Here is a 13,280-nt window from a genome sequence, read left to right as displayed (position 1 = left end):
AACTACAGAAATTTTTCTTACAGTCAAAGTTTGAATCACATTACCTATAACACACATTAATTCTTTTAGTAATAAACATGCAGAAATGTTGAAAAAGGAACAGCTTCCTTGCAAGCATATATGTTTGTTCAAAGTACAGATGCTTAGCTCATATGCCATCTCAATAAATGGGAGTGACTTCTGACGTGTAGTCGCAAGGCTAACACATGTCCCTCCAACTCCATTTCTCACACACTTTCCATTATACTTTAAAGAATAGGTGATTCCAAATAAGTTTTTTGAAATCTCCCCTCCCCGCTTACAACCAACATAAATGATTCCTGATTAAATATATTCAGGGGTGATTTCCAAGAAATTTAAGTTATAGTTCATTCTTTTAAAGGAGAAATGAAATTTTCCTTTCAAAAGAGGCCAGGTATAAAATGATGATCATCTTCTTTGCAAAATATGGTGATTTTAAAAGACCTTATAATATTCAACATAATAAAGTCAAATACATGATTAGCCTAATTTTAAGCTAAGTGAAGACTTATAATATTATGACATACAATTTTCTTACTTTATATCCTTATAGCCTACTAAATGATATTGTTTTAAAGCACATGAATTTCCTACCTGGGCCCAGCTTCCTTCCTCAGATTCTTTCTGTGTTAGCAGCAGGAAATGATTAATAAAGCAGATAAAGATAAATTAATCTCAAATTAATACAGTGAATTTTTTCTAGTAGAAGCAAAATTGCTTTGTTATTAAAAATGTTAATTAAGACACAGACAAATAAGTACACAGATCCTTATTCAGATCCACAGTAATCAATAGAGCAGTTCAAGGGCAACTAAAAAGGCACCTACACAGTTTCTAATTTATTCTAATTAAATGCACACACATACAACATATGGAATTTTCATGATACATTTGATCTGGTCATTCCAAACCTTTTCTAATTCTTAAAAGTGTGGGATTTTACAAATGTAATAAGTTATGACAAAAATTTCTGATTATATACATACAAATATACGATACATAAATGTGTATACATACATATGATGGATAAATCTTATATAAAGTAAATTAATGGAGTGGACAAAGTAACTGCATCCTTCTAACAAAACTTTGTGGTAATCGAATGGGTTTCAGTAAGAATCAACAACAAACAAAGCTAAACAAGAAAAGACCAAGCACAACAAACTAAAAATGTAATTAGCACACAACATTGGCATTTTTATTCATCAGAAACTAGATAATCAATTTTTCAAAGAGGAATAAAATTAAAAGGACATTAAATTAAAAATAAGTTGCTCATAATAAAATGCATGGCATGCCCAACTTTGTTACTTTAAATGAGAAATGATTATATGTAATATATTTTTAAAAGCTGACAATTACAATGAGTCACGATGAATTTTTTAAGTCTGTGCTTTTAATACTAAATGAACACTTTGCATGCGGGTGGGAGGAGGAAGCTCTGTATTTCAGAATGGTAAAGTACAAGAAACTAAATAATTATATTTAAAATGAGTATTCAATCTACACATTCTATTACAAATTTAATTGGGCTTGGTAACATGCATTACCTGTGAATATGTTCAATTTTAAGTGATATTTGTTATCAAAACTTTCCAATGTTGCAAAATGTATAAATAAGTGTCATTAAATTCTTGATTATTGTTTGCATGTTACAAACTCTTATATTAACCACATTATGCCAATCTAGTACGGCTTCATTTAAAAATGTCTAGGGTCAGTGAAATAAAACCATAATGAAAAATGTTAGTTATCATTGCATATTACTATGTAAACATACCCCATTTACTCTGATCTACACAAACAAAATAGCTTTTCCATCCAAATAGCAGCAAAATAACTTTCTTCATGTTCAACAAAGCTGTAAAGACTAACCGTTTTTGCTGGAGCTGCAAGATTTTCCATTTCTTCATGGGTCACCCAAACGTTGCCTGAAGGCTAGTGAGGAGGCCCAGAGGGAAGCAGTGGGATCCATGGGAGGGAAGCAGTGGTAAAGAAGAAACGCAGCACCACTGTAAGTTAATGGTACCACAGTAACACGACCATGCTCTTGCTTCTATAGCATGCACAAGAGACAGCATTGCTAGTTTCTCATAGCTGTCTTTTTCTTCTACTTCAAAAGATTAAATAGAAAGAGGCATGCTGTGAAGCTCACATGTGATAGATTTAAAATGATACTTCTGTAATTATTAATCAGGAAAAAGGCTTAATCAAAATTTGCATTTCAGTGGTATGCAGCTATTGGATCCACTTTTTGTAATCATGGAGAACTGAATAAATTTGATCTGTAGAAGAATATTTTTATTTTTTTCTTCAGTAAACAAAGGCACATGTATTTTGTTGTGTTATTACCTATATTTTGTTCACAAAGTTTTAATTCTTCAAAGTCCTTGGAAAGAGAAAACTGGTTGTAAATACAAAGCTGAAAGCTCTATCATAAACTGTGTGGAAACCAATATCAGCTTTTCCCAAATGACCGCTTCCTTTTACAGTTCAGTAAATATGTTGTTTTCCTATATTCTTATAGAGAAAAAAGAAGAGAAATGCTATTTTGGAGTTAATAATAGGTATTTTTCCATTAAATATTGTCAGAAGTCACAAAACCTAGGTTTCCTAATTTTTTAGCAGTATCCTTCACTATTATAGATGTAAAAGGAAATTTTCCCTCTAGCAGGCATTATTCTATTATGAAGTCTCATTTGCCTTCTAAATAAAACAACCCATGATGTTTGTTTTATACACTGAAGTATTAATACATACAATTTCTAGACCAAAGTCCACTTAGTAACATACAGATCACTGGGAACCACCTCCCATCAAATTCCACCATTTTACTGGGAAATATTTATGAACATTTCAATGTTGTCCAAGCACATCAATTCTATAGTTACAGTGGAATTTAATCTTATGTATTGCTTGTTACTTGTTTTGGAAGGGGTCTAGTTTCAAAGAATTGGAAGTAGCAAAGTTGATACCCCGACGTAAGTCATCACCATAATTCTCTCTTGCCTTTTCTACCAACACATAGTACCATGTTGACTTATTTTCTATCATAAATAATGTAATTTAATATAATTTTTAAAATAACTACATATAAACTAAATTGATGAATATAATTTGACATAAGATAAATCTCATGTATAAGAGAGTTACTCATATATATAGTTGTGTAACAAAACAGATTTGAGTAGTAAATATTTATAATAAATCATATGGTCATAAAATCTCAAAGGATAAGCATCATATATATGTAAAGAATTCTCATTCTCCTACCATTTTGGAATTTTGAGCATATATGAATTTTTTCCTAAAAGATAAAACCATGCACATCTGTAAAATATACTGAGAATACAGCAGCCATCCATGTCATTAAATGCCCCTCCCTTCTATCCCTAGGTTCCAGGAATGGTGCTCATTATAAAGAGAAAGTTGTGTATGAATATATGAATCATTAAATCATTTGGCAGAAATTGCTTTTACTGAATTTTTGAGCCGTGTACTATGCTAAAAATAATTTTGCAATCATCTGTCACATTCCCTTTACACTCAGTGACAACAGTGTTTTGCCTGAGTGGCTATACTGTTTAACGTGAGCTTCAGTGATGGTTACCTGAGAGGAAATTCATTTAAGCCAGATTGTTTTACAATGATTTCTAAGGATTCGACCTTGATTGTGAATCCAAACAATGAAGATCTCCCTCCTTCTATAAGAAACTTGACCAGTATTATTTCATACTAGAATACATACATGTATAATCTCTTTCACAGGTTAAAGTCTATATTTGCCAGTCTATCACCATATTCTGGGGTGAGTAGGACTCTGCAAGCTATGGCTTTATCTGTATCTTTACATGCAACATGAGTATATATCCAGGGCAATTTTCTAAAATATGGTTACGAAACTTTCTGAAGTTGTAAGTTAGCTGTTCACTTATGCTCTGCAGTTTTACTTCTGAGAAGCACTGCCTGCTCTAGAGTCTTGTAAAGTAATCCATAAAATGACTTCTAAACAACCCAATCAGTTAGGCATTAGTTGAGGTTTTAACAAGTTTATTTTATAAGCAAACCCATGTGTAGTAAGTCAATTATTCAGATTTATTTCTTTTTACCACCAGTTTAAAAGATGGAACTTTCAACAGGGTAAGTCATAAAAGGGTGCTTTAGAGCATGAGTGTTTCAGAGCATGTGTGTGTCTGAGCACATCTTAGAGAATAGCTAGAGTGGGACGCTTTGAGCAACCAAGGGACTCTGGTGCCTTGGGTCCAAGGATAAAGACAATGCAAAAAGTAGCTTGGAAAAGCATAAAGGACAAGTATCATATAATTTGGTTGTGGTTTTCTGAGAGCCGCTGAAAATCATTTACATCAGTCCACGCTGCAACCCCCAGTATCTGAGCTGGAGAATGCAAACCAGTAGACTTTTTTTCTTCTTCTTCTTTTCTTTTTTTTTTTGTGGCGAATACCATTTGAGTCTAGCAAGTGATTTCTAAAATTTTAACTATCTGGAAATTTACAAAATTATAATCAAGAGGCTTGAGTTCTAGCAGTGCCACTTCTCAGTAACTACCCAGGACATTTCCTAAACCTCTCTAAATTTTAGAATCTACATCCATTAAGTAGACTAAAAGTGCATACTCATACTAGAAAAAATACAAATAATTTAAAATTATGATGTAATATATTCTGATACAGGGCTGGGACTAGGATGAGGTAGGTGAGGTGTCAAGGGGGCTACATTTAAAGAAGCACTCACTTTCAGGATCATGCAAGTGCAAGGTCGGTACTGACAGTGAGTGCCTCATTCAATTTTATTTGAGGTGCCTTGCTGGCCTCACTTTAGTCCAGATGGAGTAGAGTATTCAGATAGTATTATCAAATGAGATCTAGTAGGAAAATTCCTAAAGGATGTTGAGAATTAAAGCACTTAACTAATTAAATCATTTAGGACAGAATTATGATATAAAAATTAATATTAAAATGAGTTTAAGGAAAAAATGAGTTTAAGGGATAACTCATGAAAATTAATTGGAGGAAAATAATTCTCTTGCTGTCAGAAATACAAAATAAGTAAACCAGCCAGACCTCAGAATAATCCTAAACTTTATCTAGCTAGAAGTAACTTCTGTTACTACATAAGTCATTTTGAAGAATTTTTTATTTTATAATTGAATTACAAACTAAATTAATTTGAAATTTACTTTTCACTTTCAAAATGGCCTAGATTCACATTTTTCCCTTATCTGAATTGATATGTCTCACCATAAGAAGAGAAATATTTCTCATTATAATAAGACTAGTTTTACACAATTATATTTCACCTTATTTATATTAAAGGTTGAGGCTTAGGAGGTTAGTAATAATGAAAAGTGGAACCAAAGTAGACTGGAAGAATGTTGCAAAGAAGAAGGAAAACTGGTAGAGTTCAAGAAGCAGGAGAGTACACTTGTTAGGAGCATAGACTATGGGGCAAAACAACCTGGGGTGTGACCTTAGACAAGTCATTTAACCTCTCTGTTCATCAGTTTTTCCCATTTGTAAAATAGATGTCAAAAAAGTACCCATCTCATAGCATTGTCCTGAGGCTCAAATGAGTTATTGCATGTAGAACACTTAGAACAGGGACTGACACTTAGTAAGTACTCCACTGATGTTGGCTGTTACTACAATTTCACTAGAATTTTCATTAAACAATCTCTACCCAAGTAAATCTTTAGTTTAATAAATGCTATTTTCCCCGTACATTGTGCTGAAGCCTATCTTATGCCTTACGTGTCTGCTCAAATTTGCTGAATTCTATGTTTACTAAAGATCATTTATATTTGTTCCCAAACCTGTCTACTTCCACTGCACTTTTTAAAAAATTAGGCAATTTAAATAAATATTACATAGAGCCAAAATTAAATAAACTTGGCTCATGTATGAACACTAAGTTGAATTATTTGGAAAGACCAGATAAAGGTAAATCTTAAAGCACATTGTCAGTGAGATACAACTTCAGCAAAGTCTGGGGAAGAATTTGTAAATTTCCAGGAGAATTCTGTGCTCACATAGCTTTTCAAGTATCTTCAAGTTATCACTTTAAAAAGAAACTCAAATTTTAAAAATTGAAGATGTTTAATGGATGAAGTTATCAAATAAACATAATGTGAAACTCCAGGCATTGGAATTATACCCAAAGAAAAGTCCTAGGGTTTCATCTAAATTTGCAAATGCCTGAACATTTATATATTTTTACTTAAGATAAAATATTTAAAGTATTTATTTATTCTTTATGACACACCTCTTTAACCAAATATTTCAATTACCTGATAGATATCTCCATCTCTATTCTATTTTGTAAGAGGCCTTCTACAGTAACTGTAGCTTAGGAAGAGGAAACAGAAAGCTGGAAGATTAGGGCTGGCCCAAAGATATAATAAATGTAAATAATATAATAATAATAAATGTAAACATTAGAATTTTCTAATGTTAGCCCATTTCGTCTAGACAGAAAAGGAGGGAGAGTTCTGTTCAGTTTAAAAAGAAAAAATCTAAGTATCTTGTTTTTTCCTCTTAGAACTTGAGTGAATGAACAATGATACATCTTTCTTAGAAACCAAACCCAAACCTAAACACATGGAAAATCTTGTAGGATCAGAACTATGTGCAGTGTTCTAGAAGACATGATAACATTTCTTAAAAAAAACAAAAAATAAAAAAAACAAACCAACTCCTTTTGAATTTTCAAAGTGTGAATCCTAGTATATAATTTTAGGTGATGACTTTAAAATGTTTTCAGCTTCACTTTATGCAGTGGATTAATTCCTAGAAATTCACATGTAGTTTTTTTGCAAAGCAAATCATATTTGAACTATATTAGAAACAAGTAAATGCTTCCATGTAGATGAAATAAAAGAAATAAAAAGCACTCAGTAGATTATTTTTAAAGCAAATAGAGACAACTTATCTCTTATGAAACTTGCATCAATATTTAGCAAAGGGCATATGTCTTCTGTGAATAAAGAGCTTTTACACATTAGTAAAAAAATGAATATTCCTATAATCCTATAGAAAAATGAAAAAGGTTATGAATAGGTAATTTATTTAAATGCTAAAATAAATAAGCATATGAAAAAATTTAACTTTACTAGTAATTTCTAAAATGTAAATTTAAGCAATGTAATCATTAACATTGACAAAGGAAAAAAAGGACTATACAATACAATTTGACAATTAAGGTTCAAAAGTAATAAGAATATAAATGCCCTGTATACAAATATTGCTATGGAAATTACTACAGTTCAGTTAATGCAATAATATAACTACTTGCTTATCCACTATGGTACTAAAAATACAAAGAAAATTGTTAAGTAAGCAAAATGTCCAATATTAGGGACTTGGTTAAATAAATTACAGCATTTCCATTAAGGAGCTATGCTGCAATTAAAAATATTACAATTGCATACGTAATAAAATGGAGGAAATATTCCTGCTATATTACTAAGTTTTAAAAGTACAAAATAAAATGTTATGTGAAAATAATTCAATTTTATAAAATGAGAAAGAAATAGAATGAAAAGGTCTCTATCAAAAAGTTAATAGTGAAAGTATTAATAATTTTAATAATTAATTAACAATATATTACCTGTCTTTCAAATGTTAATTCCTCTTTGAAGCCTTATTCAACCAGAAGTGATTTCTCCTTCCTTTGAATTCCACGGCACTCTGCTTCTATCTCACATTAAGGAATTAAACTATGTCATCTTCTACTAAACCTGCTGGTGAACATATCTTCCTTTTCTTAGTTTGATTGCCCTCTCTGTAATCAGGGCATACATATCTCATATCCTCTATAATGGTGAGTAGAGTGACTTGTACAATCATCATTTTAAGATGCATATTTACTGACTATTTACAATTTGCCAGGCACTGAGTGAAGGCCTGGGGACTATGGAAAACCTGATAATATACTTGCTTGGCCTAGTGTGGGATGAATCAAGAAGGGAAAATTATAAAATAGCTTTTATAAGTATACGGAGTAGTAACTCAGGAAGGGAAGAAAACCCAGACTTTGGGGCTTAGTGAAAACTCTTTAGAGGAAGAACATGCAGGGATCATTAGATGAAGGATGAGTTGGAGAAGAATGGTGATCTTGGTCAAATGGTGATTGGTCAAATGGTGATTTGACCTTGTATTTCTAGCATTGGAATCTAGTGCACTGGGAAGGAATACAAGAATATATGTAATAAAAAGGGGGGGCTTCCCTGGTGGCGCAGTGGTTGAGAGTCCGCCTGCCGATGCAGGGGACACGGGTTCGTGCCCCAGTCTGGGAAGATCCCACATGCCGCGGAGCGGCTGGGCCCGTGAGCCATGGCCGCTGAGCCTGGGCGTCCGGAGCCTGTGCTCCGCAAAGGGAGAGGCCACAACAATGAGAGGCCCGCATACCGCAAAAAAAAAAAAAAAAAATGAAGCAAATTTCTCTAATTTATGGTCTGTGTTTAAGACCATGTGTAAAAATTTATACTCAAGTTAGCTTTGTGCCTGAAAACTGAAATAAAGTAATATCACTTTTCTATCTTTTGCCCACTATTCAAACTTACCTCATTCTTCCATATTTTATTATTTTGCATAAGACATGGGACCAGAAAAATCCATTTAACAACAGAAACCATATCCTTTATCAGCAAAAGATATAATTTGGGAAAGGACTAAAGAAAGAATGAATATTATTTGGGAGTTTTTCCTCTGTTTGAATTTGTCATCTGGCATGCCTTTTTTTAGATATTTTGTTCTTTCCTAATATTAAGATAGGGATGAAATTATGAGAGAAATAGGGATTTATAAATAAAAGGCAAACAGGTTTTGAAGGAAGATAATCCACTTGATATTTATAAAACATTAAATACTAAGGTAATTTCATAATTATGAAAACTGCTTAAGAAGTAGTGAGTCTAGCATTACATCTTCAAAAAGTACTAATGCCCTATTGCTCATCTCCTGAGATGCTGGATTACATTAAAAAGAAAAATTCTGAAAAAGAGTAAACTCTTGGTCTTGTTGCTTGGGAGAAAAATCTAAACTTTAGTCTAGAGGCTAGCTCAAAAGTCTATCTTGGTTGCAGGCTTCAAGTCTGATAGGAATCACAGCTCCTCAGTTGAAAACCTATTAAAAGTAGCAGCAAGGTTAATGGAGAGCAAGCTAAATCTCCTCAGAATAATTCATGCTGACATTGAAATGTGTGCTGCCACAGTTTTGCTCTGTGGACTTGGAGGTGCTGCTATTCACCCAGCACTGGGAGAGGGAAGGAGCACAAATGGACTCACAGTTCTGGATGTTGGAGGAGCTGAAGGACTGGTTAGGGAAACCATCTCCTGGATTGCTAATCGGAGCTTTAAGCGATGCAGAGGATTGCTGATTCCAATTTCTCTCTGGATCTCAGTGTCTGATAAAGCAGACATAATGGCACCGCTCTTCACATTGGCTCGGCAGGCTGCCACATACCAAGCAGGCATTCCCAACCAGAGCTGTTAGATAGGGAAAAATACATACCCAGGTTATAATAATAGCTAACCATTAACAATGTCTATGCGCTAGACATTATTTTAAGTATCTTACTTGTATGAACTCATTTATTACCACACCCCATGAAAGAGATGCTATTATTTTTTCCCCAGAAGAGACAGATGCACAAAGACATTAAATAATTTATTCAAAAAAACCAGTTAGGCAGTAATGGAAACAAAGGTTGGAAATGTAGACTTCAGGGTCTGCAATTTAACAACTAATTTATATTATTAGGGATACATATAATGGCTGCACCTCACCAAATCTCCTCTTGAGTTTAAGGACAAGAACAGCTACAAGCTGCGTTTGGTAAAGGCTCAATTAACATTTGTTTAATAAACGACTTCAGTTTATAACTCTCCTTTGGAATTCTGAGTGCCTTTGATCAAAGGCTTTAATGTGGCTAATCCACATTTCCAATCTCTCTACCTATAGGTGTATGAACGCAATTAGATGCTAAATATGAAAATACTTTTTGGAGAATGAAATGCTGGGCTAATGGAAGAGGCTAACATTATAAACATCTGGAAAACATTAGCTAAAGAGAGTTACAAAATGAATATTGCTTTAGAAATTAGGGATTGTGATTCTTCAGCTTTGCTGTGAGGCTCTGGAAAGACAATTGAATTGGTAGTGCAATGAGCACAGCATAATGCCTGGCATATTATCTGCAGCACAGGGTGAATGCACTGTGTTGTAGCATCTGAATTACATACACTTAAATAAGGAATATTCTTTCCAATCCTGCCCACCCCTCCTCCATCATTAGCTATGAGTAAGAAACAGGCACATGCAAATGAGCAGTTTAAATCTTGGTTTTAAACAGCCAAAATACTGATTTTTTTTGTTGTTGTTGTTGATTTTATTTGTTGATATGAACAGATTGAGTAAAAGGAGAGAGCATGAGAGTGAGAAAAAGTGAGAGAGTAAGAGAAGAAAACCTATAAATCATCAGTATACAATGCCAAGAGCTCTGGATCAAGAATCAGAAGGCTTGGGCTCTCATTCCTTCCTTGTCATTGGCAAGTCAAGTCCTCTAAACCTCAGCCTTATTTTCCCCACTTGTAAAATGGAAGGGATTCGGCTTTATTATTTCTAAGGCTTGGTGTTACGCAGCTTCTAAGATGGCTCCCAATGATCTCACTTCCTGACATTCCTGCCCTTGTCCTCTTCCTCTGAGTTTGGGCTGGACCTGGTGACTTATTGTAATGAAAAGACTATGATAAAAGTGATGGGATCTGACTTTCCAGATTAGGTTATGAAAAGACTGTGGCTTCATTCCTGCCAGTCCTCTCCCCCTCTGTCTTCTCCGAGCTCTCGCTCTGGGGAAAGCCAGCTGCAGGGCTGTGAGTTGTCCTTTGAGATGCCCACATGGAAAGGAACAGATGTCTCTGGCCAACAGCTAGCAAGGAACTGAGTCAGCTTGGAATTGGATTTCCCCAAGTCAAGCCTTGAGATGACTGCTGTCCTGGCTGACACCTTGCTTGCAGCCTTGTGAGAGACTTTGAACAGAGGCGGTAGCTAAACCATGTCCAGATTCCTGACCTACAGAAGCCAGGAGGAAAATAAATGCTAAGTGTTGGGATAATTTGTTACATGATAATAGGTAACACTGATTTTTTTTTAATTAAAAAATTCTGCCATATTAAAGGGTTGCTTGCCTCTGTAGAGGAAACACAAAAAGTCAAATCTTTCAGTCAATGTGGCCTGACTGAGATAAGAGAAGGAGAGAGGGGATATAGGTACAGTGCATGACTGAATATAGTATCTCCTACAGGTTAGGCAAAGGAATTGACCTTGCCTTGACAGACATGATTAGCTATGACAGAAGATGGGACTTGACTTCATAGTTTGTAAACTCAAGTTGTTCAAAATAACTAAACATCTAAATATACCTTCACTGGACCCTAAAGATTGTCACCTCTTTTCATCTCCTCTATGCTATTTGGATTTCCACACTGGTTAACATTACCCAAATGCTTGCCAATACATGGTTACCAAGGTCATCCCTGATTAGACTTCTACAAAGTTTTTGGTGTCGATAAATGGTGTGTGAAGCATCAGACTTATTTGTTCACATCACTCTTAGCGGGCTGTGCACTGAAGGAGATACTAAAGGAGGTGAAAGTTAAGAGCCCTCATTCACTGGATCACCCACTTCATTCATCTTGTTTATTCCATTGTATAATTTCACTTATTATGCAACACTGGTTTCCTTGTTGTTCCCTGGAAACAGCCCAGGCCTTTTTCTGCCTCAGGACCTTTGCATCTGCTGCTCCCTCTATTTGAATGCTTGTCCCCTCTATCTTCACATGCCTTACTCTCTCACATACTTTAAATCTTTACTCAAATGTCTCCTTCCCTCTGAATGTCTCTTCCCCTCCTTCCCAGAACAGCAAGCAGACATTCTTTATCCCCATTCCTTGCCTTATTTTTTTTTCCATGGCACTTAGCTTCTAACATACAGTGTCATTTACTCCTCAATCTGTCATCGCATGAAAGAAAATAAGCTCAAGGAGGACCAATGTTTCATATACATACTCTGTTCAGAGGTGCATTTGAAGCATCTAGAACAAAGTCAGGTGCCAAAGAGGTGCTCTGTAAATAGTTGTGAAGTCACTGCATAAAGTCATTTTATAAAGTCACTTTACGGAGCACATTATGAGCAATTTCTGCATGCTCAGGATAGTTCTAATTAGCACAAACTTCACTGCCTGTCATTTCCTAGCCCCTTAATGTCAGTAAATCTGTTTTTTTTTTTTTTTTTTTTTTTAATATATAAAGGATTTGTTCATCACTTGCCAAAACAGCAGTTAACTCTCTGTCAAACTGCAGCTCATTTTACTGGAGTGAAACTGAACAAAGAATTGCTCTCAGTTTTTTTTTTTTTTTTTTTTGCTCTCAGTTTTGAGGTGGGCTTTCTTAAGCATTTTGTCTTATAATTGACTTTTAAAATATAGTAAGTTGAAAGAAATATTTGGAAGAAGCAGCTCTGATCACTAATAAGCTAAAAATTCCCTGACTGATATAAAAGAATAAAATAAAGCAAGACACAGCCTTCTTTCACTCAGTCCAAGAAAAAAATGCAGCATGTTGTTATATTTATCTGTATATTATTATTTTTTACACTCGAGTTTTGATTGTTCCTTATTGATTAATTCATTAGCTCTGGATGTGATATGATAATGAAGGTGGACAACTTTATAATCCCAAACCTTTTAAAACAATGGGTTTTAATTGCCTCTGCCAAGCAAGAAAAGTTCATACAGTCAGTCCCTTGGTACCCTCAGGAAATTGGCTCCAGGACACCCCATACCAAAATCCGCAGATGCTCAAGTCCCTTACTGTTGGGCCTCGGTATACACAGGCTCATCATCCTCGGATTCTGTCTCGGATTGAACGTGTTTGGTTGAATCCATGATGGGGAACCCATGGATAGGGAGGGCTGACTGTATTCTTCTTTGCCTTGACATCAGCATATCCTAGCAGCTACCAACAGCCCGCACTAGAGAACTGAATGGAAGGGGCAGTGAAAACTATTGATAAGTGGTATGAAGGGGCCCTTCGTGGTCAAATATGTACTTCGTTCACTGTCCTGGTCTGCTCCTGCTGCCTCCAAGCTGATCAAGTATGAACTCACTTTTCCAGACCCTTGTGTTATGCAGGAAATGCTGAATGTAATTTTTGTTTCATTAAAACATTCAGTCTAGACACAGA

At 34.7% G+C, this 13,280-nt stretch overlaps 1 protein-coding gene across 18 annotated transcripts in view; it reads right to left on the bottom strand.

Annotated features, from left to right (window-relative positions):
* The window catches only part of PPFIA2 (PTPRF interacting protein alpha 2), a 475,760-nt gene that overhangs the window by 22,934 nt on the left and 439,546 nt on the right, over positions 1–13,280 (bottom strand). For 15 of the 18 annotated variants that reach the window (XM_060306805.1, XM_060306804.1, XM_060306803.1 and 12 more), the window contains 3 exons: positions 9,323–9,523; positions 1,897–1,959; positions 616–645 (listed from right to left, as the gene is read on the bottom strand). In XM_060306805.1, coding sequence (XP_060162788.1) covers positions 616–645; positions 1,897–1,959; positions 9,323–9,523 — 294 coding nt within the window. Of the gene's footprint in view, positions 1–615; positions 646–1,896; positions 6,384–7,644; positions 9,162–9,322; positions 9,524–13,280 lie in introns of those variants that run through there. The other 3 variants (XM_060306813.1, XM_060306810.1, XR_009565609.1) reach the window with 2 other exon arrangements.

The sequence above is a fragment of the Globicephala melas genome, chromosome 10 (genome assembly GCF_963455315.2).
Source record: "Globicephala melas chromosome 10, mGloMel1.2, whole genome shotgun sequence".
Lineage (NCBI taxonomy): Eukaryota > Metazoa > Chordata > Mammalia > Artiodactyla > Delphinidae > Globicephala > Globicephala melas.
Note: the sequence above shows the minus strand (reverse complement) of the source record. Positions and strands in the feature narration are given on the sequence as shown.